General features: G+C 44.4%; 1 protein-coding gene across 2 annotated transcripts in view; it reads left to right on the top strand.

Annotated features, from left to right (window-relative positions):
* RAPGEF5 (Rap guanine nucleotide exchange factor 5) overlaps positions 1-26,638 on the top strand; it is a 162,491-nt gene that overhangs the window by 95,819 nt on the left and 40,034 nt on the right. Inside the window, exons 10-11 of one of the 2 annotated variants that reach the window (XM_075705573.1) lie at positions 2,951-3,054; positions 3,379-3,467. In XM_075705573.1, coding sequence (XP_075561688.1) covers positions 2,951-3,054; positions 3,379-3,467 — 193 coding nt within the window. Of the gene's footprint in view, positions 1-2,947; positions 3,055-3,378; positions 3,468-26,638 lie in introns of both variants that reach the window. The other variant, XM_075705572.1, reaches the window with a different exon arrangement.

Below are 26,638 nucleotides of genomic sequence, written 5' to 3'. Positions count from 1 at the left end.
AGTGAGACAGCCATTAACCTCTACAGCGCCTCTGGTGCTCTACCCCCTCCTGTCCCACCTCTGCAAAAGCACAGGTCCAAGCATATTCTGCCCCAGGCTGCTGGGAGTCATTTCCCACCCTCTGCACTGGAGGGAAGTAAATGTCAATCAGGCAGCATGGGGGGCTCAAAGCCCAGGTGCTAGCGTAGCGTCACCAGAGTTTGAACCGCGATCCTGCTGTTGATCTGGAGCACGACCCTGCAGTAGCCTGTCTGCCCCAATTCATCCACCTGGCCATAAAATGAGAGAGATGGTAACGCTGTGCTCCTGCGTGGTAGGTGCAGGTTGCTTAAGCAAGGGCTGCATAAGGGTCTGAAAAAGTGCCGGGAGGCTTCATTGTCAATTGGTGGTACGATGAGAATGTCTTTTGAGTCAGTCTGCTTTTAGGGACTCAGCCTAGGGTGCTGCCTTGCTCTTCCGTACACGCTGCTGTCACTTGGGGACCCCTTGCATCGTCCTCCTCATCTGCCACTGGATTTAGATGGAGCATGCCAAGAACAGCCTGGTTTTCTTCCAGTGAGAATTAATTATTCCACGGACCATTCAAGATTCCAATAAATGAAGCGTGCCGTGATGTCATTTTAGAGTAATATCTGTAGTGAAATCAGAACTTGTAAAAGTTGGGAAAATACGTAGGACTTGTCTTTGTGCTGTGCTTTGTGCAGGTTAATTGTTGTTGCCTGTGGTATGATAGAATCATAGAATTGTTTAGGTTGGAAAAGACATTTAAGATTATCAAGTCCAACAATAAATTAAAGGGTCTGACTGAGCACAAAAATACGTCATGCATAAGTGGGATTTTGATGAAATAATATTTCTTCCCTTGAAGTGAAATTGTTTTTTATAGAAGATAGCAAAATAAAGAACTTCTCAATCCCTCTCCTTTTTTTTTGAAATAATTATTACAGGTAATGAAAATCCAAACTGAACCTGATTGGCCTTGATTTTGCTTTTTTTTTTTCCTTGAAATTGATAAAACAGGCAAGGACAAGAGGAAGAGCCTTATGAAAATCTCACCATTGGGGCACTTTATGCACTTAAGTTGCATACAGTTACCCAAAAGGTTTTTTGAAAATGTTTCTGCTTGGTGAGATGCTGAAGCGGGAACACTGTCTTCCAGAACAACCACTGTTAATGTCCTTTCAGTATGAGAGCGCTTTTGCCCCTCCAGTGCTCCCTGTTGACTTGCTGCCAGCTGCTCATGTATGTAGCATATATGGGTATGCTTCAAATCCATTTCCATGCATGTGGAAATAGGTGGTTTGTACAAATGCAGCACCATACATCACATATGTGCCCCATATGTGCTGCAGTTTGGAATGTCAGTGAGCACAGAGCAATGAGTATCAGGGCTCTCTTAGAGTATGCCAGAGAAAAGACAGAGAAATGGAGAGATTTATTTGTTTGGATGAACCTCCCTGTTACTGAATTGCTTTAATGCTGCACCTGTTTCTTGTTCTTCCTCTCTTTTTCTTTTGCTGCTTCTTTCATTGCAGCTTTTCAAATATGTAGGCAACAAAAAATCACGGCCAGTGAAATGGAAGATTACAATTATGCATCAGTATTCTTGTAATGCAGCTGCTCAGTAATGTCCCCTGGGAGCGTTACAATGACTATCTGACATTAATTGGCTCAGTACCTGTATATCTGACCTTGCAGAAATTTCATAGATCAATTCTACATGTTGTTTACTGATAAAGAAAACTTCTTCAGGGCAGGGACTGCATCTTTGGTCATGCCTGTACCACCGCGACAACCAGAAGCAGCAACCAGACTCACTGGGTCTTGGAATAAAAAATAAAATTATAGGAAGAGGGATCATAAAATGGTTTCTCTCCCTTGTTTTGCCAAGATCTGTTCCTCAGCAATTTTTAGCCCGCTTGAAGTCTTTGTCACTGCTGGAGGCCGTACACTTGATGCACGAACGCTCTTTTTTCTCCTTTGAGTAGTCCATGTATTGGCTTCATACGTGTGTTTGACATACTGAATGATGTAACTAAACCAGGTCAGAGAACAGCAACTACTGGACGTACTCGCATTGAAACAGCTGCCTCTTTTGTGTCGCTCACCCTCCGGTGACTGAATCTGCCAGGAGGATCGAGCAGGGGGCTGCGAGCAGCTCTTGGGCAGTCGCCGTGTTTCAGTGGGCCCTGCTCAGTCAGCACCAAACCCTCGTCTCCCGCGCTGCTCAGTCAGCTGGCTTTAGCTGCTCTGTGGATGCGGGCTGCGTGTGCAGAAATGGATGATTGTTCAGCTCCCTTCCGTTTAGGGGAGCCGAGAGGGAGAAAGTCAGCGTCCAGATCGCAGCTTAGCCGAGATTCACGCAAGGGGTGGTCACCGGGCTTAACTTTCTGTGGGGGTGTTTGTTGACCCAAGTTAAAAAGTTGTTGAAAAGGAGGGAGATTTGTACACAGAGTATTTTAAGAGATGCTCAGAGGCATGCCTGTCCCGCTGGTTTTATTGCCTTTGTTGAAGTACCGGAGAGAAGCTTTACAGAAGGTGTATTCTGCTTCTGTATTCTATTACCGGAGCGCTCGGGAGCCGTTGTTACAGCGCTCTGACTGTTGTTACCTTGTCCCCTGCTCTGTTTGACCGGCTGGAAATTAAACAAGCCGTCACCTCGGGGACACGGAAACCTGCATCCACACACACGCACACACAGCGCTCCTGCGAATTAAAATCCCACAGACGATGCCGAGCGCCGCTCACAAAGGCCAGCCCGTTCCTCCTCTCTGCCCCGCAGCCCCCTTCTCCGCTTAGACCTCCGGCAGCGAGACCGGCCGGGGCAGAGCGGGCGGCGGGGCGGCAGCAGCAGCCCCCGGGCGGCGGCGGGGCGGCAGCAGCCCCCGGGCGGCGGCGGCGGGCACTGACCGCGCTCTCTCTGTCGCTCCCCCCTCCCTGCGCGCAGAAGGCGGACGATGGAGGCGGCGGCGAGCGGCCGCGGGAGGAGGCCGGCGCAGCGCTGGTGCTGCGGAAGGTGTGGTCACGCAGCCCGGCCCCCGAGCGGCGCGGGAGGTAAGGCTTCCGCGGCTCCGGGAGCGCGGCGCTGGGCCGGCCGGGCGCGGCGGCGGCGGCGGCGGCCCCCGGCAGGGCGATGGCCCCCGGGGAGCGCACCTAGGGGCGGGGGGGGGGGGCGGCGCGGCGGGAGCGGGGCGCCATGGGGAGCGGCGGGGTGCGGGTGCCCGAGGCGCTGGCGGGCCGCGGCGGGGAGCGGCCGCTGCCCACCTTCGACGTGCCTTACTTCAAGTACATCGACGAGGAGGACGAGGAGGACGAGTGGAGCAGCCGCTCGCAGTCCTCCACCGAGGATGACTCCGGGGACTCTCTGCTTTCCGACAGATACGTGGTGGTGTCGGGGACGCCGGAGAAGATTTTGGAGCATCTCCTCAGCGACCTGCACCTGGAAGCCGCCCAGGACAAAGAGACCGGTAAGGAGCGAGCCCGGCGGGGAGGCGGCGGCGGCCGGGGAAGCGCCTGCCCCCGGCCCTGGGCGGGAATGGGGGAGAGCCCCTGGGCGGGAATGGGGGAGAGCTCCCGCTCCCGGTCCCGGTCCCGGTGGCGGTGGCGGTGCCGGCAGAGCGGGGCGGCGCGGGGGTGGCTCCCGGGCACCCCGGCCGAAAGCCGGCTGCCGGCCCCGTGTTCAGCCCGGGGCGGTGCGGGGAGGAAACCGCGATCGTGCGGCACAGCGGGGCGCCCGGCCTCGGGGCAGGGATGCCGGCAATTGGCGAAGCCGCTCAGGAGCCGCACGCTTAGCAGCAACTTGAGCCTTTTTTATATTCGGCTTCCGCTGGTGCCTGGCTGGCGCAGGCTGCGGCGTGCGTTGTGCAGCACCCGTCTCTCTCTTCAGGCAGAGGCTGCCATTCCTCGTAGCCCGCAGCTATTATTATATTGATCAGAATACTTGGTATGCACTTCAGCCTCCTGGCTGACTACTCGTTCTGCCACCACCCCAGTACTTTGGCACATCTGTTTCGTAAGCGCGGCTTATAAATTTCCTCCTAACCCAGGGCACAGCGTGTAGCCTGGTGCTGTACTTGGGTGTCTTCAACCAGGGACTGTAATTTGTTCCAGCCTAGAGCAATTATTATATTGATTGGGCTACTTGACATGCACTTTAATTTTCAGCTGGATCTCTTGGCTATATGCACAGCTTCCTGTCACCAAGAGCTCCTGGGCTAGTTTATCAGAAGTGACTGCAACCTGCGATTCATAGATAGTTTTAATGAAAGCGGCCAGGCTGGTGAGACTTTCAGAGGTCCCGAATACTGAGGAGCTGAGGAAAGCAGCTGGCTGTTAAATGGAGCTGTGCATTTCATCGTTCCCAACAGGGTTAAAACGCATACTCCTGCTGCCTGTATATCTCTCTCTCTACAAATGAGATTACTGAGAATAAATATCCTTTAATCCTTTTAAGTGACTGAAAATATAAATAACATTTGCGATTCCCCAAGGAACGTCAGGATTGGGTTCTCGGAACAAGTCATTAGTTTAATGTGGGACAATAGGCATATTCCTGGTGCTGATGTGTGAATGCCCCGAAGAAACATATAGAATGTCTGCTGGTGATATTATTACGGTATTCCTAGTGCTGCTTTTGTCTGCCTAGACATTAATATTTAGTGCAGAGAGAGGCTGTGATTGTTTTCCTTCCACAGACGCCCTCAGACTAGTTCTGGGTGTAATTTACTTGAGCCAGCTCTTAGGCAATGTAGTGAGGGTCCTTCGTTGGCCCTTTAAGGTCAAGTGTTAGATCCAGAATAAGTTTCCCCATTAACGTTTATCGTATGAAGATTGAGGGTCATTAGCTGCCCGTCTTTGTAGTCTGCTTCATCTCTTTTTATAAGCTCACACTTTTGCTGGAAAACAATGAGATTCTCACTAGTGATATGCATTATATTTTGGTGTTTGTAAATACAAAGCACTCCTTACATAAAGCATTAGGTGCTGTATACATCCTCAAGTGTACTACCTTTTCTTTCTTTCCTCTTTGCTCGCTCTCCCTGCCATCCCCGGGAGGCTGTTCATAAGCCTGTTCTTATTGTTATAGAGAGGGGCTGGTAAACTGCCCTCAAAACCACTGCTAAACCACTGCTTGCCTGGTTGTTAGCAGATGGTAATGTATTTAAAGGTTGATTGGCTTCCCCTCACCTCTTCTGTCTTATCCTGCCTCCTTTTAGAAAGAAACAATTAGCTTTGCCCTCTAGCCAGGGTTAACTGGATCCTAGGGACAGAACAAAGTAGCTGTGGCTTCAGTTTTTTGCCATCACAAAGAAGTGTGCTAAACCTTGCCCAGCGGCCCTCCACTTCCTCAAGGGTAGTTGGTCATACACTGTTTTCTTCTGACTTTATTAATCTGGTAATACAGAACTTTGTCAAAATAAAAGACTTTGGGAGTTATCTTTCCCAGTGTTTTATGTGGTGGATGCCCCTGTAATGGTTTTGATCAGTGTTTTGCAGGCTCAGTGGCATTTGGCATGAGGAAGTATGGGATGTTGACTGTACACATGTACATCTTTGTGCACCTGAAAGCATCCTTCTGCTGTTTGTGTGCTTGTATTTGCTATTCTTTGTATTTTTTGTAGTTCCAGTCTGGCCCATTTCAGAGGACGGTCAAGTTACAGAGTCCTGCAGGCTTGTGTTTTAGCAGGCGTAGCTTTGCAGAACATAAAAGGATGATGTTGTTGTACCCAGCCGCTGCTCCTGCTGTCAGTTTGCCAGCTTCAGGATGACTTCCTTGGCCTCCTGTTTTCCCTGCAGCCCCGCACCCGGTTTGCTTATTTGTATCTGTAAAGAACATGAGAAAGAGCTGTTCTTACATACGCTGGCGCACAGGGGGCTGTTGTTCTCTTTGACCCTTTGCACTGCTTCCCAAGGAGGCATGCTCTGCATGTTTTCATTCCCACCCTTTGTATAACAGGTCATAACTGCAATCCTCTGTGGTCATTAAAAAAAAAAATCCACTATCTCCTGGGGCTAGTGTGGTCATGGGGCACCACTTTTTATAAATGCTAACATGGCTGAATGATGCACCGTATATTGCTCCTAGCCATCCTCCATTTTCTCGCCCAAGTCAGCAGGTACTGCTCGCATCTGGGAGAGTAAAGGGAAGCTTTGGGGCTGGGCTGGAATAGATATAACTGGGGTCCAGCCCAGGCCTCAAGGCTCCTTTGAGCTGCTGCTAAACCTGTAGTGAGAACCTTAAGCACTCTGCTGCGGCATTGTCTTCTGTAAAAAATAGGTGGGGACACATTCTCTTACCCGACTTGAAGAAGAGTCCCAGTGTCTGTGATGTGGCCACACATGTTGTAGCAACTGAGGACACTAAAGGGGACATTTCAACGTGCACAGCTAGACTAGTCTATGACTCAGGTAACTTCTGTAGGCAAGGATGTCTTGAAAGTCTGAGGTCTGCAAGACTGTTTAAGCTTAGGTACTTAATAACAGTTTAATGATTGAGGGTTTTTTGTGATGACTCAGTCAGAGAGTATATGTGAGTTCTTGTGGCATCATCTTAAATTGGGGCTTGCCAGTAACAAAGTCTTGCCAGCCTTCCATCTCAAAGGGAGAGAGTTTTCATCTTGCTGAGTTACTATCACCTGTAATGTACCAACCCCCAAGAAGACTGCTCTTGTTTCCTACCATGAGATGGCTGGAAATCTTAAATTTCTGTAATGAACAACTTTTAGAGTCATCTCCAAGGTTGTTGGAATCACTGGGGGATATCTGCTGAGGTTTACTTTAGAGGGCAGTTTGAAGTTTTAAGAATTGAACAGTGAGACACTTCAAATATGTCAATATCCAGGCAGAAAATGCAAGGCATGCCTCTTGGGCTAATCGTCGTGAAGGATGGGAATTTGAACAAGTAATCTCCAAGAGGCCAGATCTTAGTGCTCAGGATCTCTAATCCCTTCCCATTGACTACAATATTGCTTTCAAAATTGTTGTCCTCTTCTGCAAAAGTTTTTATTTCTTGGGCCTTAGCAGCATTTCCTTCTCTGGATATTATCATGATCTAGTCTTTGGAGTAGCCTCTGACTGGTCTCTATTCAAACATATCATCTTGCCTCACAGTGATTGCATTCAACGTTTGGCAGCCTCTGGAATGACACAGTGATCATCACGTCTACTGCTACTTCTCCAGGTCTGCCTGGATCACTCAGATTGTTTCCTTCAGGCCACTGGGCCACCTCTCTCAGGCAGCTTAAGCAGAACATTGGTGAAGCAGAACATAATCTCCCTCGTCACATCTGATGACACTACCTGTCTTTTACCTCCCTACTGTGGGTTTCATTTTAGGGAATGAGTAGGGAGAAGAAGAGATTGATTTTTGAAGGTCTTTGAGAGCAAGAAGCAGTGGGAAATGGAGATCTGGAGAAAGGATGCAAATAAGGAGTGGTGATGTAACGTAAATGAAGCAAAGTGATGGCATTGGTCTTAATTGATGTATCTTTTTAGTGGACTGGGTGAAAAGGATTGTGGCAAGGAGGGACCCATGATACTTTTGTTAGACAGGCTATCACAGAAGTTAGGATGGCAAATGATGAAAGGCCTGGAGAAGGGCTAATGGGACAGAAAAAGAGGGTGAATCCTTATGATACAGCTAAAGCAGATGCAGAAAGGTGTAAGTATGGTCTTGATTTCTAAGGAATAGGAAAATAAAGGAATAATGACCTTTGTACCATGCTGTATCACCTTATCTGGGACGGTGCATGATCCTTGGATTAGCGGGAACCCTGCCCTGTCACACAGAAGCAGTTTTAGCTTTAGGATCATAATGTAGCATCTAGGAGGGGCCTTCAGACCATGTCTGTTTGTCCTAGAAGTCCATTCTGTTTCTACACTTGCACCAATGACACTGTTTTGATGTTCGGTAATGGCACCCTCTGAGGAACTGTATGTGACCTTTTAGGAGAATGGTACTGTCTTGCATGAGCTGATTGTAGTCAGCTGCTAAGTGATGTTGCAAAAAAGGGATACAGCTCTGCCTTTTCTAGGTGTTGTCTTTTGTTTAATAATCCAAGAAAAAAAATGTCTGGTTGCTTTTTGACATTTTTTTTGTTTGTTTCTTAGCTATAAAGGATGCTGTTAGGACTCTTGCTCACTGTGCTTTATTACTGATGAGTAAAAGATGCTAAAAAACATGCTCCTGTGACTGCCACACAATCAACATGAGTGTATCTGATGCATGTGGACTGATGCCAAGGAGAATAAATATTTGCCCAACACTTTGTGATCCTATCTTCCAGCTTTTAGGATGGAGAGAATAAATGCCTGCTAGCCCTTCCTTTTACCAGTCATCATTTTGAGGGATTTTGTAAACTTAGGAAAAGCCTTAGGAAAACTTGGTGAACTGAGTGGGCTGTATGTATATTACTGCCATGCCCATAGGAGAGGAAAAAGAGTTTAGCAGAATGCATGGAGCAACATCAGTGTAAGAATAGCAGAAAAGCTAAAAAAATCATTTAACTTGGCGTTCAGTATGAGAGAACCTGGGGTTGTTCTCGCACAGGACCATTGCTTCATGCAGCATGAGTCTAAGCTGTCTCAAATTGGAGCGTCAGTAGAAGTAGGTTTAGAATAAGTCAATAAAATGACTAGTAACAAATCACCGGGATCAAATGTTACTCCCCGAAGACTTCTAAAAGAACTCAGATATGAAATTGCTGAACTCCTAACAGTTGTGTGTAATCTATCATATAAATCAGCCTCAGTAGCAGAGGAAGGTGGAAAATGTGGTGCCAATTAAAAGAAATGGTTCTTATTTGGGGAACATCTAAGCAGTAAGGTTGTCATTTTACCAATACATTATTCCAGCATAAACTGGCACTGTAGTCAAAAGCAGCAGCTCAGCCTTCCCCAACCACTCATTCCTGCCGCTGCACCGGTCCCTCTGGGTCTCTACAGCCTGTCCTGTGATTCTGTAGCGGACCTGAGTAGGGAGCTGATCCTGGTTGATACTAACCAGGAAATACTGAATTATTAGTTTTAAGACGGATCAGTTTCCTGATCCACTTAATCTGTCCATGGCACAAAGTTTGCCCCGGCACAGGGAGAGTGTGGCAGGGAGTGGAAGACATGCAGGTGAGGACTGCAGGAGAGAAGGACTGGTGCCTTTAGCAGGTGAACTTGCTTGCAGGAGTTTGCATAAAGTTAAGACTTTGTGCTGCAAAATTGGGTGGCAGTACAGTAAAAGTAGAAGGAAGAAATGCCTGCAGCAATATTGTACTGAGAGAAGGGAAATGGTTTTTGGGTTTTTTTTTTTTTTTCCCAGAGATAAGTCAGATCCTGTGTATCCTGTAGAGCTGTTAAAGATTTGAAGGAGTATGAGGGTATATATGGTTTGGTCTGCCTATGTCTTACACTTGTATTTCCAGAATGCTTTTGATAAAGTCCCTTGCCAAAAATCCTTAAAGAAATGTAAAGATCCTTTTAATAAGGAAGAAAGTGCTTTTCAGGACTGATGATGACTTAAAAGAGAGAAAATGAAAGGTAAGAGTACAAAGTCAGTGTTGAAAATGGAGAGAAGTTACCAGTGAATACTGGGGTGCTGCTGAACATGGGATGAAGACTGAGGTAACAGCATGTGCTGGTAATATTAAATGGTTGACAGTCTCATCATAAATGAAGCCATGGTTTCACCTTTGGTGGCCATGCAAGATTATATCCTTGTACACCCTATTATCCCCACCTCTGACTGCCTGTTTGAGCTGTTTTGTTGTCCTGTTGTCATACTGACAAACTTTGCTTAGGTGTCTCTGCAAGGTGAGTTAGATCAGGAAGCTGATCCAACTCAAAAATAACCTCATGAAAGTACTAAGAACAGGGCAGTGTAGGACTGGGAAAATGACTTGGGAGTTGGCCCCCTCAAACCAGCCCTGCGGCTGAAGAAAGATGAAAGGAATACAAATCTGCGTGCCTGCATGATAAAATTGCAGATGAGACCCACATTTGAAAAATGTAAAGTAATGCATTTTCTAACACGGAGAAAAGGAAATTCTTATAGTACATATTCAGCAGAGGTGCTGAATTGGCTAATATAATGCAGAAAATAGGTCTCTGGAGATAGTGTGGATAGTTCCTGGAGATTTTGGATCAGCGTTGATCAAAAAGGCACACAGTATTTGGGACAATTAGGAAAGAAGACAAGCAAGAACCATCGTTATATTACTGTATAACTGTGTAATATGGTATGTATAATATGATTCCTTCTTCTCTCCCAGCTCAGAAAGGTTGTAAATGAAGTAAAAAAAGCTTGAAAAGGGCGGCAAGGATGATTAGAAGTACAGATTAAATACATCTAAGAATAAATAGTCTAGGTCTCATCATCATAGGAAAGCCATTTCTCTAAAGGAGGCATAAGTGATCTATGAAACTATGAATTGTGTGGGGAAGGTGAGTATGGAAAGATTATTCATTTTTCTCATAATGCGTGAAGCATTTGGGAACAGTGAAATTGTGTTTAATAAAGAGAAGTTCTTTTCTGATACGATGCACAGCTAAACCGTGAAACTCATTGCTCTGAGGATTTTATGGAAGCCAAAGGTTGGAAGGGTTTAAAAACAAATTGGGCAAAATCCTGGCAAAAACTCTTGTCACTGCAGTGATGGTGGTACAACTTCCCATTTGGAAAGTCTACACTGCCAGTTGCTGGAAGCTAGGAGGGTGTAGCAGAGAAAGATAACTCTGTATTTGTCTGTCTTAGGTTTTTTCTTCCCCTGGGCATCTCTGTTGGCCCCTGTCAAAGACCTAGTTCTTCATGGGGATCTTTGATCTGACCCAGTATATCGCATGCAGCACATTGCAGTTTAGAAGCAATTAATCAGAATCTAGGGTTATAATAAGATCCTAGTTCCTAAAGGCAGGACAACTGAGCAAGTTATCGGTTCAGCTGGTAGCAGAGAGCGAACAGTTTTCTGCTGAGTGGCTTTGCAAACGGTGTGGTGGGGCCTGGAGCTGGGACAAGAGAGGCAGGAGCCCTGGGGAGAGCATGAGGTTGGGACGAAGTTTGCGGGCAGTGACACTGGCTTCAAATGGGAAGATCTGACATCCTCCAGTTGTCCTCCTGTTCATTGCCACGTAGCCCCTTCTCCTCTGCTATACTTGGTTTGACCTTGTGCCAAGTAGATCTAAGTATCTCAGTAGGAAACTGTATCTTTTTTCCATTGGTAGGCTTATTTTCTGTCACATTAGTGAGCTGAATCAGCTTGCAGAAGGAGTGCCGTGTCTGGGATTCACTACAGACAGCATGTCACACGCTGCAGTGCCTAAGCTAATAGGAAATGCCAGCGAGGGGAATATGTCTAAGATGCTGTCTCCTGGCAGGAGCTCAGACAGTAATTTCTGGGAAATGAGGACTCAGAGCCTGAAAAAGGGGTTGTTTTTGCACTTGGGCACTAAAACTTGTTTAGGGCAAACTTTAGGAAAGGCAGAATCCAAGGATGCTGCTCCTGGATTGTCTCAGCATTATATCCAATGACTGGGAAACTAGAGGCAGCATGGGGAATGATGAACATCCTTAGTGATAAGGACTTTGTCTTTGTGATCAGGACTCTCTCTGATGATATTTTTTCACTTCGTCGCCACAAATAGTTTTCATGGTGTAAGCATGCCTAGCATAATAGACCCTTTCAAGGAGGAAAAGGAACTGAGGTAGCCATCAGACAAATGCATGGTTCAGTATGCTCAGGAGCACCTAGACACCTTTTGGCACCTCAGGCACCTAAACAAATTTTCTTCTACCCTGTGCAAGAATAGCTTGGGGTGATGGTAGGGCCCCAAGTGTTTAATGTGTTCTACGTTTGAGTCAAATTTGCAGAAGAAAAAGCTACCCATTATATATGATAGTCAATTAGATCATAGTATTATTAGTTCCTCAGTCTTTTCTCTGCAATTCTGTGGTTCATGATAGCTAGTTTTCACTTTTTGCTGTGTGAGAAATGGATAAGGAGCCATCATGAAAGCCTAGTGTGAAGCTATTTATTATGAAGATGTGCACTGTAGACAATAGGAGGGGTTTTGATGCTCTTAGTGGTTTAAGCAGAAAGGAATTGGGAAGTGCAGGTCTAGCAGGAGAACTTTTTGGGGGGTGAAGATCAATAATTTTCTTCCAACAGTGAAAATATCTTTTAATTTTTTTTTTTTTAAGTCGTAAAAGGCAGAATGTATTAATTTGTTGTACTGCAAAATAGACTTGGGTGATGTAAACGTTTTGATGAGGTACCTGTGAGACAAGTTGTTGTGACACTGGGAATTTGATGAGGTTTCTGGAAAGCCACTGTCACCCTAAAGAGTTTTAATCAGTTATTTGCAAAATCACTTTCACCTGAATGACATTGGAAATCTAGGTGATACGAATGAATTGCCAAACCAATGGAGTAAGTACTTCAAATACATGAAAGGATATATGGTCATATAAATCTCTAAATTAACAAATGCACTAAGTAGCTGAGATTATAAGGACACATGTTCATATATTTGAAAAATATTTCTTTAGAACTTGTTTCAGAATAGGGCTTTTGATGATTGCTGATTGTCTTGTGTTGTTAAGCCAAGAAGTGAGTATGGAAGGGATAAAAAAAAAATCTCAAAGGGTTCTGTTTTTTAAAAATGCTTATATTTTAGCTATAAAAGAGTAATAGAGGTTGCCTCTTAGTTTCTGCCTTAGTCCGAGTCCTTTTCTAATCACCTCAGTGTGGCTGGTCAGCATCAAATGTACCACAGACTACTAGGGTTCCCAGGTCAGATGGCTAGGACTGAAGGCCATAAAGGCAAAAAGGCAAACTGAGTCACTGCACAGTGGTGATGTCAAAGAGATCTCTCTCGACAAGGGAGATGATGTCTTAGAAGTATACCAGCCACTTGGGTTGATTCCCTGTCTGGCTTAAATGCTACACTGGAGGTTAGGTCAGTTCTACAGCTGCAGATTTGCAGACAAAGCAGGCCAGATCTGTTCTGTTGTAACTAATGTCATACTGGTTATAGTGAGGTGTAAGAATGTCAAAGGCAATGGAAGTCAACATCGACTGGGGCGTAGCAAAAAGTCATAGCCAAATTCTGAAATGAGTCACTGAACTGTGGTAACTCTTACTGACTTTCATCAGCTGGAGATCGATTCCGCTGCAGCAGTGGGATCAAACCGCTAAATGTGAAATGTATGAAGGGAGAGGACAACCCCTACTGTGAAGGTGACACAACTTTCTAGATGCTCTCAACCCCAGATGCAGCCCTATCTTCATGTTCTCCCAGAATGTGGCTCATGAAGCATTGAAGCTGTCTAATTATAAAACATCCAGTTATCTCAAAGCTGCTGTTTCTGCTAGAGAGAAGTGAGACATGATGTATAAGAGAGTAGCACAAGAGGAATAGCAACAGATGGTTTGTGGGTTGGCAGGTCAGTTAACGGAGAGTAGGAACTGGAAATGCAAAACTGAAATATCAGTGTTGCTGCTTCTTAAGAAGTGTCTGCATGCCCTGTTCCTCCAGCAGGAGCCACAGACCGTGCAGTCCTTTGGCAACCCCAACCGTGGTGCTCGTCACCACAGGTCTCCCATCTTTCCTGGGTATTTACTCATCCTCACCACTTAGTGTTGTTCTCCTTCCCTTCCTTCTAAAAGCTTTTTACTGTCAAACCCTGACCTGCAGACTGTTGAAAAACTGGACATTCTCTTCAGTACTCTCTTTTTGTGTTCCTCTTCCACAACACAGAGGTCCATCACCTGCTGACATAGGTAGGGGTGTTTGTCCGTGAAGACTCCGGTATTGCTGTTGGCACTGAGATGGCTGTTAAGTCAGAAGCTCATTCTCAGAATACAGCAAAGCACTCCCTCCCAAGAGCTGACTCTCTGTAATGTTATAAAACTCGGATATGGTGCTCTGAAATTCAGACTTTTTTGGAAGGAAGCTTTCGCGGGGTGGGGGAGGTTTTTATGTAAGAATGCTGAAATCATAAAGCTGTATCTTGACATACTTGCTGCATCTTTGAGTCCAAGAATACAGTTCATGCACTGTCTTCAGGGTTTGAATTCCAGTGTTTCCAGTACTCAAAAGTTGCTACAATACAATGATTTTTTTGTGAGATTAACATTTTCTGAGGAATATAAAGAGCGTGTTCATTCCCCGCCCACAGGGTGGAAGGATGGATTCACTGAAGACCTGTGCTTTGAGGTTGTGTATTAAGAATCTGAAAGAAATCTGTTCTTCAAAGCTGCTTTTTTCCCCTTGTGAACTAAATTTACTCTCATGCTGTTAATTCCCCCTTCCCCCGCAATCCTTCTTAATGTGCCCTGAGTTCAAATGATTTCACAGTGTTATGGAAGTAGCAGCCTCGGTCTTTTTGTGAGCAGGAGAGGGGCTGGTTTTGGCTATAGCCAAACTACAATTACCATTACTTTACTAAGCTCCCTGACATGCCGCCTGTTACTACAGTTAGGTGATAGATACTTTGTTGTATAGTGTGCTGATGCAGTCGTTTTCTTTCCCACCTTACCATTTTCTGCAAATCCCTGTGCTCAGAGGACACCCGGGGAAATAAAGAACAAAAAGCCACAGCCCAAGACCTATTTGTGAGCCATAAATTGGAAGAGATTTCTGGCTATTTCCCGATGCGTAGTGCCTGATGAGACTTTCTGTGGGCTCTTAAGATCTCCCTTAATAGCTGCCAACCCTGGACTGCTTTACAGCTCTGAATGCCTCTGCTTGCTGCATAGCTGAATAAACGCTATTGCTTGAGAAAGCCTGTCTGTGGCATTGGCAAACTGGTGCCAACACACTCTGGGTTATCAAGTGCAGCGGAGCTCGGCTCTGCCTTGCCCTAATGCTGGCTGCTGCCTTCTCTGTCATGTCCAAGGAAAGAGGGGACAGAGCAGCTGTGGCAGCAGCTACTGAAGGCCAGATTTGCTGTGTGCTGGATGAGGTTGGCAGGGGATTCTGCTGTGGTTTATCTTACCTTGCTGGGTTTTGATTTTAGCGGGCAAGTCAGAAGATCGGCTGTTGGATGTAGGAATAGATGGTTGTAGTAGGAATACTTTTGTGAAAGCGGAGCTGCTTGTCTAACAAGGAGATAATGGAGCAGAATGCACTTGGCATAAATTCAGAACCTTCGTGTATTAGCTGCAGTTGGTAAGCTGATAATGCAGGCTTTAAATTGCTGTCGCTTTTTTAGAAGGAAAGGCTTGATCCAGTTTCGTATCAGTTGGGGTATATAACACCTTTCAGGAGAGTCTATGTGGCTGGCATTGGAGACAGTTTTGTTTTTTTTTTTTTTTTTAAAAGTCAGTTTTGATCCTTTCAGAGATTGAAACAGGAGTAGGATTACAGCACTTTGACAGCCAAAGGTTTCTCATGAGATGTCAGTTACCCTCATGGAGTATAGCTGGTTCTGGCAGAAAGACCTTTTTGGAATAGCATTAGTTACTGCAGTAAAGTAAATTGCTTGTCCCATCTTTTAGACAAGGTGAAAAATACTGATGTGAGTTGTAGCTGTGGCAGCAGCTCACATCGCTGTCTCCTGAGCCAGGCTGAGATCATGAGATAACCTTGTGTCAGTTCAGAAATGCTTATGAGATCCTTCTGAAACCAAATCAGTACTCTCTCTCTGAAGTGAAAATGTGATGGCTTGTTTTCAAGGACACTAAGGGCAAAAAAATTGGAGGGTGGGAGGCTGGGGAAAATAGATCAATGTAAATAAAGTGGCAGCGTTGATGGATCTAATTTTGATGGAAGCTAATAATAAAAAACTTAGGCTTTCTTGTGACAACGTTTGGGATGAATTGTGATTTTATTCCTTTGCTTGAACTTGAGTTTTGATGGAGATACAAATTGCCAGAATCAGGGATGTAATCACGGAGAAATCATGCTGTCTGTCCTGGGACTGCTAGAGGCCTTTATACCTCACCTTCTCTGCTTTTCAATTTCTTTCCTTTTTTTATGCACCTTACATCCCCCTCCTGCCATTATCCCTCCTCCCTCTCCTGCCCACAAGGCTCTACCGATTCCCGAAACAGCCTTTCTTTAACCCTTCCCACCCCCATTTCTTCGGATTTAGGGCTTGTTGACCTCTCTCTAGGAACAACTGCAGCTAAAACCAGAAAGCCAGATACTGGTTTTGTTCTTTCCCGGTTGTGAATTCAGAGCCCTGGCATCAATACAATAATGAAGCCCTTGTTGGGTTTCATTCCCTGCCCGGATAGGAGCCTTGTCCATGGGATTTTGTTTGTTGTTACTGTTCATACATCATGGGGGATTCACAGCCACAAGCTGGAAGCAAACAAACAACAGTGAAAAACAACCACAAACAAATAGCATTTGTCAGATCCCTGTTGTCAAGGGGTTTTAATTCAAAGTCTTAAAGCAGCAGTGAGCGTGCAGCATTGCCTCAAAGCGTGGAAACCACCGATAATGGGCAAATACAAACAGTTTGCCTATTAAGGTGACTACAGCTCTCCTCTTACAGTTGCGTTGCTGTCTGTAGAGATAACTCTGTAACGAGCAGGTGGAAAATTTCCATCCTGGTATGTGCCAGCAAGCAGTGGCAGGGAGGCAACACCTAGATGATGTAGAAATTCAGCACATGCACACACCCCCCCCTTCCTGGCAGATGAAACGCCGCCTCACCTCCACCTTCAGCTGCATGGGGATGAACAAAGAGGCTGCGTAGGGGCGGCTGAGTAATTCTTAGGATGGGCAAACAGACACAGACCTGCTTGAGCCCAGCCTGACTGCGAGGAAGCAACCCTGGCCATGTTGTGGGCTCCTTGCTGTCCTCTCCCCCCCCCCGACCCAGAGAAGGGATGTCCCCTCGGGCACAGCCTGGGAAGCAAAGGGGTGCTGTCTGCTCCCTCCTTGCTCTCCTTGTGACAGCGGTGTAGGGCTTTTGGGCCACACACAGCTTGCAAATGTTCTGAAGATGGTGTGTGCCGGGGTTGCGTGCTCTGCATGGCGGGGCTGCTCGGTGGGCAGGGAGCCCTTCCCCAGGGCAGCATGAGACATTTGGGGAGCCATTGCCATTGTGGGGGCCCCCTGGACCCCTGAGGTTTACTGTGGGCAGAAGCCCCATAGCACACACATGGACATTTTGGGATGTCGTCAGCTGGGCAAGCTGGGTGTGTTGGGCAAGCTAAGTCTAACCTGTAGGCAGGGGAGGTTCTCTGCCAGCTGAAGCTGGGCTTCTCCCACGTGTTGCCCAGACCTTCAGTACTCTCCCAAATATTTCTCTTCTGTTGTAAAGCAGCAAGAAAACATTTTCCTGAGGTCTGTCCTGGTGTGGTGTCACTGGGTTGAGGCAAATTTTGTTACAGTCTCCAGCGTGATGGCCCATCTCTCTAGGCAGAAGTTTCGGCACATCTTATGGGTTGCTAGTGCAGCTTATGTAAATATTTTGAACAGTTTTTTTTCTTTGATGTGTGCATACAGATTGTGTTAGTATTAATGAGAATCTGATCTCCCTACTTGCGTGAGGGTTTTGACGTGCAGATGGGCCATGGGGCATTTGATTTAACATCTCAGTTTATAGGATTGGAAATTTGTTCAGGGAGTCAAGGTTAGTAAGATGCAATTTGGGAAGTTACAACTATGTTCTTGATTACAAAGAACGATAAATCTTTAATAACAATTTTCTACAAGTGTCTGAAAAACATGAAAATGCCATCAGCTTTGCAAGAAACTGCTGTATTGGATTTTCCTGACAAATGGAGAGTATTTGGATCCTCCTAGAGGGTACAGTCATGTAGGTCTGGGATGAGGGAGTTTACAGCAAAAGGCATGAGCAGTTGCCCAAATTGCTGCTATTCATAGTCTTGGCAAGAAGGCCAGCTCCTCTTCTGAACCCCTGTGACTTAGAGGTGTCCTGGGTATGAATCAGGGCAGAGAGACTAGGAAAATGTGTCATTAGACCATATACAAGCTTCGTTGAGGTCAATGTTTGTCAGGATTTTGTGCTCCCTACTGCAGAGAATGTCAGCTGCGTATGATCAAGCTCCAAACTGAACAAAATTAGGGCGGCTTTTGCATTTATCTTAAAATAATTAGATGTTGTTAATAGTTTTTGGATACTCTCATTTCAAATGGGAAGTGAATGCACCACTTACCCTGCTAATCTGTGAATCCAGAGATTCACAGCATTTGCCTTGACTATTCATGATTTATTTACTTTTTAAAATTCAGACATAGGCATGTGTGTGATGATTTATTCCTCCTTGTAATTGGATACAGTGATTAAATGAGCTTGCATATTACACTTCATTGTCCTTCTGGGATGTGGGCTGCTGTGTCTTTAAAACAGCAGCTCCTGATAGAATTGATTCCAGCTCCTTTATATTTACTGTAATCGGTGATGCGTTTCTAAAAACTGATTTGGAAAATTGCTTTTAAATATATGTTCTTATATAGGAGCTATTTAGCTAGCTGAAGAGTGGTACGTAATCCTCAGAGTCTTCCTTTAAGATGCTTTGCTACCTTCTCTGACAGGCACTCTTTAGTAAAAAGAAATACATGCTTACTATTTTGTAACCTGAAAGAAGCTATAGGTAGTGTTACGCCTAGCAGAAGTGTCTACTGGCCTGCAGCCACGGACAAGTGATTGCAGTCTGTTTAGGGAGACTGTCATCACATAATTGATGATTTTTCCATAGACTAGCCAGGAATAATATAGGAAGGATGCTGCTTCTTAGTAAGAAAAAAAAAAAAAAGGGTTCTTATAATTGGCCCTAATGACTAACTGAATAAGCAAAGAAGTTTAATGAAAAAAAAAATTATTTACAGAAACAAATGCAGAAGGATAATGAGTTATCATTTTACATATATACAGGCATTCAGTAGCCACAGTGTCTGTGACTGGTGCTATGCAAACACAAAGTAAGAAGCAGTGTGCTGCCCTGGAAATTTGTAGGGTCCACTAAGAGAAGACCCAGCAACCTGGAACAGCAGTGATAGGAAGGCTTGTTAGAGAAGCTGGGTATGGACACAGTTTGCAGAATTTTAAATAAGGAGGATATCTCAGTGATGCTAGTAGTCCCAGTGTTTGAGATTGTATCTTTTAATCAAAAAACCTCAGTCCTACCAGCGGCAGCTTGAGGCACTATCACTACATCTCCTTTGGCTGAGTTATTTTATGTCTACAAACATAGCTGTGCTTACATGGCAGCCTTTACTTCGTGAGACAATAATTTGTCTCTCTTTCTTCTACAGATGCACTTACTCCCATTACTTATAGGAACATAGTGTCTTTGAGAATTTGCTGCCCTGTCTCAAATTTGGTTGAAATTTGCCAACAGATTCAAAGGTTACAGGGATAAGGGAGGGCAAGACTTACAGACAGTCGGACAGACAGTTCAGTTGCAAAAGCCGTTTTCCTTTGGGGAACAAGAAAGAAAAAGAAATGCCGAAGGACAGTAGAAAGTATGCTGCTGTTAGCATATTTCATTTGAAAAGGGTTTGGAAATTTGATAGGGAAAGGTGATTTGCAGAATCTGAATCTCATCTTTGGTGGTTTTGATCTCACAGGCAGGAGGTCAAAGGCACTGGTATTGTCTGCATGGGACCGCAGAGAGATGAGCAGAACCGGAGTGAGGACGCAGGGTTTGTGCTCTCAGCCTTGGCAGGTACCTCCTGCCTCGGCTAGTGCTGTCGCTGGGCCCGTGTCTGCCTCCCTTTCTCTGTGCAAGGCAAAAATAAAGCTTGCATGTTTTGCAAAAGCCGTGCTGGCACTTACGGCCAAAAAGAGCTATAGAAATGAAAGATGGCAGCAAGCGCGAGCCACAGCCAGATGTTGTTATGTGTAGTGGTGAAACATGGTCATGGAGCAGATGAGCCAAGAGGCCCAGCTTAATACAGTATCCTACCTGTTACTGCAGTTTGCGATTTTTACCTTTATCCTAAACACTGCATTGGATTCACATATGCTACACAGGTTCTGCTACATGGAAAGGTGCGGTTTACATCTTGGCCAAGGAGATTCCTCTGTGCCCCGTGGAAGTCCAAGGAACAGCTGGCAGTGTTGATGAAGGGGTAAAAACTGAACAAGCAATTTCTACAAGATACAGAATGCATCTCTTCCATTAGATGCTTTCCAGTTAGTGCATGAAAGATACAGTGTCTTGTAAGACTTGGAAAAGAAAGATACCCAAGAAGAAAGCTGGGCTATACGATTCCAAAGTTATATGTGTCTGAGAGTTGTGTTCTGGGTGTATTTTATGTGGCTGAATCAATAAATAGCACTAAAAATCTGAAATAATGGCAAAAGTGAATATACACCTTTAGAAAATTACTCCACTGGGCTTTCGTCCAGTAATTGCTTAATATCCCCGCTTTATTTAACTGAAATAAGCAAGGCCATCAAATAAAATCCCTGAGTAATTATAGTACAGCTGAATCAAGGATCTAATGCTAAGCTCCCTGATGAGAGGAAATAGTTTGAAAATTATCAAAATAAAGCTGTTCTTTCTTAAAAGTGTAACGTTGAACTACTGTGTATTGCAAGCAGCCAAAGGTCCTTGCACAAGAACACTGCTGCCACAGGGAATTATGCCCATGCAGGTATTTTAATACTCATAAGCAGCTGAACTCCAGATAATGTCTGTTCCTCGTGTCTTACCCCTGTACGATCTTTAAACCATGCAAGCAAGAACCTTTGTTATTTCTTTCATTCTGCTGTCAGTACAGGGTTGTACTGACAAACCCAATAGTTTGAAGTTGTTAGATGTTCTTAATACATACACAGAGTATGTACAAGGCATTTTTCTATTGCTGTCTTCCATTAAGTTGTAATAATAATGAGAAAAGCTGTCTCTAATTACATGTTAACCTGTCATTGGAATGATTTGGGTGTTTCAGTATAGCAAGTACGTTTTCAGGTTCATAATTTAAGGACATATATCATGTAAATAAGTCTACAATTAATGTAATGTTGTGTTTTAACACCACCATCATGAAATGCATCAGGTTTTTTGGAACCTGTTCACCCCGTGGGGAAGCAAAATGCAGCTGCCTTATGAGTGCTCTGACACTTGTTGCCTGGTTTTATGCTGTGAAGCCGTGCTTCACTGCCCTGGGCGGTGGGGAGGAGGGCAGGTGTGAGAAATCTAAGATGCGAGTATGGCCCTGTTTGGTTTTTGGGTTCTTTTGGGTGTCATGTCCCTCCTGCCACCCCCTTCCTGGTACAAGGAGGTCTCTGCTGTGCTTTGTAGGTGTTCAGATATTGCATAAGTTATTTCAGAGGTATCTGAGCGGTCTGTGCCCATTAGCCTAAAGTATTGCACACCCTGGGGCAAAATGCTGGAAGTGGCGTCCTTCAGTGCTGCAGTCAGACTGCAATATACTAAAGACTGTTGGGTGTCCTGTGGGGTTTGCAAGATCTGTTCCCTCCACCTCCTTGCCACCTGCCCAGCAGAACCTGTAACACATCAGAGCTGTGCAGCACCTTTGCTGGGCCTTTTGCCTCCATATGTCAGAAGATGTTGGCAAGAAGTGTTGACAAGTTTGCTGCTTTCGAGGTTACATGACAGTGGGCCACAGCTGCAAGACCCTAACCTAGTCTGTGCAACCCAATACACCAAAACTGTCTGACCACTTGACCCACTGCATTGCTCTGTCATGTGCTGGAAGAAGTCAGTGGTCTGTAGTTAGTCTAGTGCATGTTATTGCCATCTTATGCAGAGATTTGGACCAAATCCAACAGTTCTTGCTCAGATGAAAATGCCATCATTCCCTTTGTAGGCAGTTCTGCCAAACCTACAGAAGCCAGGAGCGTTTTGCCAGTGGAGGCTTTGTCGTGCTAGGCTTCCCTGAAGAGTCACTGTGAAGTTTACTGCACATGCTCCAGTGCCACATGTTGGGGAGTTTGCACTGCTTAGCATATTTATGATAATTTGGTTCCCAGGGGGAAACAAGATTCTACTTACATCTCCTTCCCTGGGCCAAAGCACAAAGAAATTTCCCCTCACTGCTTTGTGGGGGGAAATAATAGATCAAAGCTTCTTGCTAAACACTTTTAAAAATACACAGTGCGGATCCGTACATTTCTGTTCCCTTAAGGGACCTATCCCTTTGGTTGGTATGGAAAGCAGTTAGCAGCAGGTGCTGGGGATAACACTGCACACTGAAGTCTAGGCATTGCACCTGACCTGCAGAGCTTTAGATGTGGGATTGCCATGAGTAGTTTGACCTGTCCTTCATCCTTATTATGTACCAGCATGGAATGTATTCTGGTCACTATACTGTAGCATTGTAATCTGCTAGACTGGTTATTGTCCAAACACAGTGGATTTTGGAGCCTGTCATCAGGTACTGAACTTAAAACTTCTTGGGTTAATAGTCTTAACTTACTGTGTATTTCAAAATGCCAGATGATCTCTAAAGGTCCCTTGCAACCCAAAGCATTCTATGATTCTATTTTTGGGTTGTAAACAGAAAATTTGGGTTCATATTCTCAGAAATGTCATTGAAAAGTAGGCTCTTTCAAAGTATCTCAAGTTGAAGACCCAAAAATTAAGAACTCACAATCTTCTTTTGAAGATGTGATGATATTTTTACATTTATATATAATATTAGATCTGAAGGTTACTGTTTCCTAGGAGTAGATTTTCCAATTCAGCAATGAGAAAGACATGAACTTGAAACTTGGTTTTTCTTCAATGCCATATGAGTGTTGGACAGCAAAGATGAAAAGAATGAAGATTAAGTACATCTTCCTTCGTATTAACTTTCTGAAAGTCGAATGTCTAGTCTAATTTTAGAGTTCCCTTTAGACTCAAATGTCTGCTGAGCTGTTGGACCTGGGAAGAGGCTTGAGCAGCCATGAGCACCTCATAGCACCCACTTGGTAGGACCAGGCTTGTGGTGGCGGGGGGGGCAGGTAATGCAGCCTTTTCTTGTGCACTGCTGTCTGTTGCTGGAGGACAGCTGTGTGCGAGGGCTGCATTGCCACCAGGCAGTAAAAGGTCAGAGTGGCCCTGCTGAGGCAGTGACAGCTCTTGGTGGCACCTGGAATTTGTGTCATTGAGGGGTCTGGGGCTGGAGAGCATTGCATCTCTTTGGGTGCCTGGAGGAGGGTGATGGCAGGGATGCAAAGAAGTCCAGGTGCAAGACAGAAGCAGAAAAGTAGAAGCTTGCCTTGCACTTGCTTGTACGACTTTGACCGAGACCTGCTAGTGACTGGGGTGCCAGGGGATGTGCCTGCTGGGGTTGAAAACCTGTGAGGGCAGACCAGCAGCATGCTGTGCTGTTACTGCTGTGTGCCCGTCTCTTCTGCCCCGTAAGGCAGCTGGACCCCAGGCGGAAGGAGGAAAGGGAACCATCAAATCTTTCATCCTCTGTCCTGCTGCTCCAGGCAATCCTGGCCTGGCTGGCTCATTTTAAACAACTGATGGAAAGAGAGGATGGGTTTTTCTCCTAAAGTACTTTGGGAGATGCCTGGTGCGAACAAGGAGTGGCTGCCTTCTGCAATGAGGCTTGTGTGAAGACTTCACATTAAAATACCTCAGTTTACTGTCAAGTGAAGTTTCACTGCATGGAAAGCCTCAGTGCTTTAGTTGCAGTACTCAAGGGCTTTTTTTAACAAAAAGTAGCACTATCTTAGGGTGGCTGCTATAAGCAGTATTTCTAATACTTTGAAATGTATAAGGCGTAGTGGATTTGTCCAATAATTTCAAATAACCCTGACCATTATAGCTGCACATTAATCACTAGGGTTCCTTCCTACCTGGGGGAAAAAAAAAAGAGCTTCAGATTTCTATGTGGAAAAAATTAGTGCCTCATTAAAGTCAGACAAGTTTGACATTTGCTCTCTGCCTGTGGTTTCAGGGCTTTTTGTCCCTCAAACAAAATATGAAACTGCTCTAGTACATGTGATAGCAGCAACTGGAATGCAACTTTAGGAGGATCTTTGACCTTACCAGACAGAATGTGTTTGATTCATTCTGCAGATGTTAAAATACTGCCAGAAATTTCTGGGAGATGACCTTAGAAATTATTCCTAGTTCTGATTTTTGTGCTCTAATAAAAAGTCTGGTTGTACAGGTTAAATATCTTGCCCTGATGTATTTTCTTTTTCTAACCTAACACCAGAAATAAATGGCTTGCTCTTTATTCCTTTGTGCATTGATTTCTTGGTGCTTCGGTAGTTAGATGACATAACTACTATAATTGTTTTAATACATTAGCAGCAAATTATATATCGATGTTCTTTTTCCCATTGACCTTTCTTTCTCAACATAATTTTCATTTTTTGCTTCATGCTGTGTCCATGGTGGCATAGCATTTTTAGAGGATTTGATTTTGGATTAAGGGCTAATCCTGCAAGGTCCTGAGCGCTGTTGCCATCTGATGAATTCAAGGGAGATGTGGGACCACTCAGCACCCTCTCAGATGTGAGCAGTATCTTATCTTGCTAGATCAGATAGTCATGATAGCAGTTTGCATTTACTGTTTGTACTCGGAGACATCCTGACATTTTTAGTAAATTGCTGTGGAATTACAGATTATTGAGAAACTCCTATCTTGGAAAAGAGTTGCCCTCAAATCGTTTTTCTGTTTCTGCAGAACAAGCAATTTTCTGATTACAGCTACAACTGGCTGGACATGCATTTGCATTGCTGAAAGGTTTCAGAGCATTGCATAGTATTATGTGAACCAAAACATGCAAAAATTCTACATAGCAGTGCCTGCCTTGAGGTGTAATTATAATTTTTCTCATTTTACAGAAAGGAGCATGAGGGGTGACAAGAATTTATCAAGCTTAAGAGCTTTAAGCACTGAGAGGCTGAAAAACTTTAAAATGCTGTGCTGTAGCCCTCATTTAGTTTAATTTGAACTCAGTGAGTGAATATTTAAAAATAGCAAAAAATGTCTATTCCCTATAGACTAGTAAGTAATCAGCATCCATTTTACTCAGGCACAGGGAGCTCATTTGTCTGTTTGCCCAGCTGTAACCCCATCTCATAGCGCTGCTTTTCTTGTGAGAAATGGCAAGTTTTAACTATTTCTGAGCAGTTCCGGTATTGCTAACCCCATCAGTGAATATTTTCTTTAAAAAAATTATTTCCAGTATGTGCTCTGAAGTCATAAGGTGCATTAGCATTATTGAGCCCAGCTTTTCAGTCATACACAGGAAGATTAAAACCCCAAAGGATTCAGGTGTTTCCCCCCCCCAGACATACTCTGGAGGATAAGCCTCACTAAATGTTAAAGAAAAGTGTCTGGTCTTGCAAGGTAGGGATGACGCAGTGAATGCAAATGAGAGCAAATTTTGAAATTGTTGGTGATTTTTTAAATTAGGAATTCTGGCTAATACTGATAAGTGTATTAACGTAAGGGGATGTCAGGAGCTGAGCTGAGGTCATGCCATTGTCTTTGCCATAGTCACAAATGGGAAATGGCATAGCTAAAGAGTTTTAGAATTTGTTGTATGTTGTCAAAAACACATTTATTTCTCTTTCTGTCTTTGTCTCAACATCCCACCCCCTCCCCCCCAAACTCCAGAGGTCTCATTACTGCACAAAACTCAGTTTGCCTTGATGTTTGAAAAATGCGTGTGTAACCCCCATTCACATTTCATGCTGCTGGAGTTCTTACACGCTGCTCACCAATACATTATACTCAGGTTCTAACATGCTTCAGGATGAAGCAGATCTTATGATCTCCTTCTGTTTGGTATGATTCTGAAAGATAAATTCAGCAGTAAGGGCACATAGTGATTTCCTCAGTTTGGAAAGCAGAGAGTTTAAAGGTAATATTTTTAATTCAGTACATGAGTTTTCATCCTTTTACTCAGTTTAATTCTCTCATACTCATTTCTCAGTGAAAACCACAATTGCTGTGTAGCAGAGTAAGGGTTGCCGAACTGATGCTACAAAACTGCAGTAAGAGTAGTTTTAACCTATGAGTTAACTCTGAATTCCAGTGGTTTGTTCATTCAGGCAATCTTTTTTCTTTCCTCCCCCCACCCCAACTCCATACAGGTTTGGCCTCCTCCAGCAAATCCTTGGAGAAGGCTGAATAGCTACTTTGCATAAAGTGGAAAAAGACTTGCATTCCAGTATTTTATCTATATTTTCTTATAATCCGATTTAGTGTGGAATACAAGTCTGAAAAACCCTTAAATCTTTCTGTAATTCTTGCACAGCCATTCACAGTGGATTTGTACAGTGCAAAGTGGAAGATATTTGGGTTCAGAATGGTGATAAGTTTAAAAAAAAAAAACCCAGATGAGTTATTTTTCTTCGCAGTGTAACAGACTTCACTATTAGTACCCTCTCCTCAACTAACAGTACGTGCAGGCAATCTGCAGATAAAGGAATATAGAGGCTATATGCAGTGTCTGTATGTTTATACTCCTCCGTATAGAGGAAGTTACCTTTTGTAAACCATTTAATTATGAGAAAAAAGGTTTATGCATCGCATACTTAAAATCCCGTTGGCCTTCTTGTTTTGCATAGCTTTATTTTTTCGTAATACTTAAATAAGCATGTAATGCCAAAGAACGAACATGGAAACAGAAATGCAGTAGAGTGGGAAGAATAGGGTGTGAAAAGTTGCCCTGTAAAGTCTGATACGAAAAAGAGAGTGGTCCTTGTCACCTCGGCAATCACAGTTTGTCACTGAAAGTGGG

The sequence above is a fragment of the Pelecanus crispus genome, chromosome 2 (genome assembly GCF_030463565.1).
Source record: "Pelecanus crispus isolate bPelCri1 chromosome 2, bPelCri1.pri, whole genome shotgun sequence".
Taxonomy (NCBI): Eukaryota; Metazoa; Chordata; class Aves; order Pelecaniformes; family Pelecanidae; genus Pelecanus; species Pelecanus crispus.
The sequence above is the reverse complement of the archived record's forward strand: the minus strand, read 5'-3'. Positions and strand labels throughout refer to the sequence as shown.